This window comes from Dysidea avara, chromosome 12 (assembly GCF_963678975.1).
Source record: "Dysidea avara chromosome 12, odDysAvar1.4, whole genome shotgun sequence".
Classification (NCBI taxonomy): Eukaryota; Metazoa; Porifera; class Demospongiae; order Dictyoceratida; family Dysideidae; genus Dysidea; species Dysidea avara.
In genome coordinates, this window is record NC_089283.1 from 5,564,560 (window position 1) to 5,569,594 (window position 5,035).

General features: G+C 36.0%; 1 protein-coding gene across 2 annotated transcripts in view; it reads left to right on the top strand.

Moving 5' to 3' along the window:
• LOC136240993 (NLR family CARD domain-containing protein 3-like) overlaps window positions 1-5,035 on the top strand; it is a 62,152-nt gene that overhangs the window by 57,017 nt on the left and 100 nt on the right. The window contains exons 4-8 of one of the 2 annotated variants that reach the window (XM_066032086.1): window positions 476-613; window positions 1,333-1,497; window positions 2,237-2,401; window positions 3,135-3,299; window positions 3,860-4,025. In XM_066032086.1, the coding sequence (XP_065888158.1) occupies window positions 476-613; window positions 1,333-1,497; window positions 2,237-2,401; window positions 3,135-3,299; window positions 3,860-4,011 (785 nt within the window). In that variant the 3' untranslated portion in view covers window positions 4,012-4,025. The remainder of the gene's footprint in view (window positions 1-475; window positions 614-1,332; window positions 1,498-2,236; window positions 2,402-3,134; window positions 3,300-3,859; window positions 4,026-5,035) is intronic. The other variant, XM_066032084.1, reaches the window with a different exon arrangement.

Below are 5,035 nucleotides of genomic sequence, written 5' to 3' on the forward strand. Positions count from 1 at the left end.
CTGTAACATCACTATTTGTGTTGGAGAAGTTGACTAAGAGAAAATATGGTAGAAAGACTGATGCTCTTACAGCATTACGTTGTGTGTATGAAAGTGGAGAAACCGATCCACCTCAGTCAGCTACTCCTTTTGAATTGAATTTGAGTTGGACTACTTTGCAGCCATATGACTGTCTTTGTGTCAGCCACACATTATCATGTTATCCAGTGGTGAAGGTGAATATGATGGGGTGCCATATTGGTGACAATGGTGCAGAGATGTTAGGAAAGAATTACAGTGGCCATGTACTACAAGAATTGGACCTTTTTGGTAATGATCTCACTGTGACAGGATTGAAACATGTAATGAAGATTGTTATGAAAAGTTAGTCCCACTATTAACTGTTGATATACTGTGTGATGTTTGTGTGTTAGTGAATTGACAACACCTCACTGAGCTGTATGTGTTTGTAATGTGTACTGTTATCATTATACAGGTAGTGCCTCATTAAGAGTGTTAAATGTTAGTAGTAATCCTATCAGAGATGATGGGATATCAGTGATGATGGATGGACTGCAGTACAACAAGACCCTCACTGAACTGCATGTACCTGATTGTGGATTTTCAGCTAAAGGTACTGTATAGTGTAAAATGTAGGATGGTAATGTATACATATACATGGTGGATTGTTTTGAGGACGTAAATTTCCCAAATGTCAGAGTTTCACCCTTACACAACCTTATGACTCCCATATCCAGCTCACATGAGCTAATGTTGTATGGATCGTTGGTAATTTGTTAAGCATTATTAGTTTCATGGAAACACGTCTATCCATGAAATTGATGTTCCTGAGAAATTCCACACATGTACATACAGTACTGTAAACGGCGAAAGTTTGGAGTGACTAAAGTTTGGTGAATTTGGTGAATTGAGGTAATTCACCAAACTTTATTTGCCAATCAATTATTCAGTACATAGTTCCCATATTATCTACATGGTGAATTTGCCAAAATTTTGTCCGCCAACCTGCTTCGCATGCTACTTCACCTTGCCAAACTTTCATCATTTACGGTAACAAGAGTTGTATTGGAGACTGTTCCACACTGTGCCTTATAAGGTTAACAGATGATTACAGCATATTGTTAAATTTTAACTGTTGCTATTGTTTACAGTTCATGTTACATAAAATATTTAAATTTGCTGAACCACAATTCATAATGTCAACTATTAGTGGAGTGTTAGGGATTTCCCCACATTATGTTGTTTGGTGTATTTGTATGGTTTCTTCACATATTTAATAATTACTGTATATGGTGAAAATTGACTAATGCAAATTGTTTACAATCACTACAGGTGCCAGTTGTGTTGGCAGATTTTTGAAGAATTGTAACCTGCAAGTCCTTAACATTGAAGGAAACTCAATCAGAGATGATGGGATATCAGTGATGATGGATGGACTGCAGTACAACAAGACCCTCACTGAACTGGATGTGTCTGAATGTGGCTTATCAGCTAAAGGTACTATATAGTGTAAATGTAGGATGGTAATGTATACATATACATGGTGGATTGTTTTGAGGATGTAAATTTCCCAAATGTCAGAGTTTCACCCTTACACAACCTTATGACTCCCATGTCCAGCTCACATGAGCTAATGTTGTATGGATCGTTGGTAATTTATTAAGCATTATTAGTTTCATGGAAACACGTCTATCCATGAAATTGATGTTCCTGAGAAATTCCACACATGTACATACAGTACTGTAAACAGCGAAAGTTTGGAGTGACTAAAGTTTGGTGAATTTGGTGAATTGAGGTAATTCACCAAACTTTATTTACCAATCAGCTATTCAGTACATAGTTCCCATATTATCTACATGGTGAATTTGCCAAAAATTTTGTCTGCCAACCTGCTTCGCATGCTAATTCACCTTGCCAAACTTTCATCATTTACGTAACAAGAGTTGTAGTATTAGAGACTGTTCCACACATTGTATTGTTGTGCCTTATAAGGTAAACAGATGAGCACAGCATATTGTTAAATTTTAACTGTTGCTATTGTTTACAGTTCATGTTACATAAATATTTAAATTTGCTGAACCACTTCTATCCACAATTCATAATGTCAACTATTAGTGAAGTGTTGGGGATTTCCCACATTATGTTGTTTGGTGTATTTGTATGGTTTCTTCACATATTTAATAATTACTGTATATGGTGAAAATTGACTAATGCAAATTGTTTACAATCACTATAGGTGCCAGTTGTGTTGGCAGATTTTTGAAGAATTGTAACCTGCAAGTCCTTAACATTGGAGGAAACTCAATCGGAGATGATGGGATATCAGTGATGATGGATGGACTGCAGTACAACAAGACCCTCACTGAACTGCATGTATATAATTGTGGAATATCAGCTAAAGGTACTATATAGTGTAAAATGTAGGATGGTAATGTATACATATACATGGTGGATTGTTTTGAGGATGTAAATTTCCCAAATGTCAGAGTTTCACCCTTACACAACCTTATGACTCCTATATCTAGCTCACATGAACTAATGTTGTATGGATCGTTGGTAATTTATTAAGCATTATTAGTTTCATGGAAACACGTCTATCCATGAAATTGATGTTCCTGAGAAATTCTACACATGTACATACAGTACTGTAAACAGCGAAAGTTTGGAGTGACTAAAGTTTGGTAAATTTGGTGAATTGAGGTAATTCACCAGACTTTATTTGCCAATCAGCTATTCAGTACATAGTTCCCATATTATCTACATGGTGAATTTGCTGTCTGCCAACCTGCTCCGCATGCTACTTCACCTTGCCAAACTTTCATCATTTACGGTAACAAGAGTTGTAGTATTGGAGACTGTTCCACACATTGTATTGTTGTGCCTTATAAGGATAACAGATGATTACAGCATATTGTTAAATTTTAACTGTTGCTATTGTTTACAGTTCATGTTACATAAAATATTTAAATTTGCTGAACCACTTCTATCCACAATTCATAATGTCAACTATTAGTGGAGTGTTGGGGATTTCCCATATTATTTTGTTTGGTGTATTTGTATGGTTTCTTCACATATTTAATAATTACTGTATATGGTGAAAATTGACTAATGCATATTGTTTACAATCACTACAGGTGCCAGTTGTGTTGGCAGATTTTTGAAGAATTGTAACCTGCAAGTCCTTAACATTGGAAGAAACTCAATCGGAGATGATGGGATATCAGTGATGATGGACGGACTGCAGTACAACAAGACCCTCACTGAACTGCATGTACATAATTGTGGAATATCAGCTAAAGGTACTATATAGTGTAAAATGTAGGATGGTAATGTATACATATACATGGTGGATTGTTTTGAGGATGTAAATTTCCCAAATGTCAGAGTTTCACCTTTACACAACCTTATGACTCCCATATCCAGCTCACATGAGCTAATGTTGTATGGATCATTGGTAATTTATTAAGCATTATTAGTTTCATGGAAACACGTCTATCCATGAAATTGATGTTCTTGAGAAATTCCACACATGTACATACAGTACTGTAAACAGCGAAAGTTTGGAGTGACTAAAGTTTGGTGAATTTGGTGAATTGAGGTAATTCGCCAGACTTTATTTGCCAATCAGCTGTTCAGTACATAGTTCCCATATTATCTACATGGTGAATTTGCCAAAATTTTGTCCGCCAACCTGCTTAGCATGCTAATTCACCTTGCCAAACTTTCATCATTTACGGTAACAAAAGTTGTAGTATTGGAGACTGTTCCACACATTGTATCGTTGTGCCTTATAAGGTTAACAGATGATTACAGCATATTGTTAAATTTTAACTGTTGCTATTGTTTATGATGACTACAGGTGCCAGTTGTATTGGTGAATTTTTGAAGGAGAATTGCACCCTGAAATACCTTAACTTGCGCAGTAATCCTGTTGGTGATGCTGATATATCGCAACTAATGGACGGGCTATGCCTCAACACTACACTATCTGAACTGTGGGTGGGGAACTGAAATATCAGCTAAAGGTACAACATGTAATAGTTGTAACACTAGTGGGAGTGGTTTACCTGATATGTACACACTCACCCTTGGGCCTCATGTGTACATGTCAGACAAAGCACAACCACATGTGTTACAAATAACATGTTTCACTTCATTGAAGTATTGGAAACTACAACACAGTACTGAAGTAGTACATGTGGTACAGTTGATAACACATTGGTGTTTGGTGCCAGAGTGTATATACAGGTCTGATCTAATCCTTGAGAGAGGTGAAAAGTTTTAGTTTGTTGGGACTTTTAAGGAACAGATCTAGATATTTAGACTTGTTTTCCCTCAACTCAGTACACAAAATGCTTAATGTCATTCTTTGTCATAACACAGCTAGCTGGTGTACAACTAGGTCGTAACATGACAAAGAATGTACCTCATGAGTTAACATGAGATTTGTATACTGAAAATTATCTTTGATCCACCTACACAAAGTGATCAATACAGTTACACCTCACTTAGTGGCCACCTCTATAATGAGACCACCTTGTTAGGTCCCTTGTTAGTATACCTGATTATTGAGGTTGCATGTTTTGGTCCCATTGGCTGGTGTCCCTATTGATGAGTTTCCATTGTATTACAATGTAGTGTATTGTGTAATAACAAGATGTAGTGTTTGTGACCATGTTGATGTTTTGGTTTTGTATAGCTTCCTTAGTTCATTACAATCATTGATGTAAACATTATATTGTGTGATGTTTAAATTTTGACTGATGTTCAAATTTTACATATTCTGACTATTTACAAGTAATCCATCAAATGTGTTGATACCTTAATTCTCCCATTACAATTTTGTGTATATGGTACGTATGTGTGTGTGTAATTTGTGTGTCCACAAATCTATTACCTTGAAAGTTTCTATGGTAACAGAATAGTAATAAATGATTTGACACTTCTCCACCAAATCAGGTCATTGTTAGTAAATTGTGAAACTTGTCCCTCACGAGAACATGTAGTAATTGTTATTGTCTACTGTTCACTACAG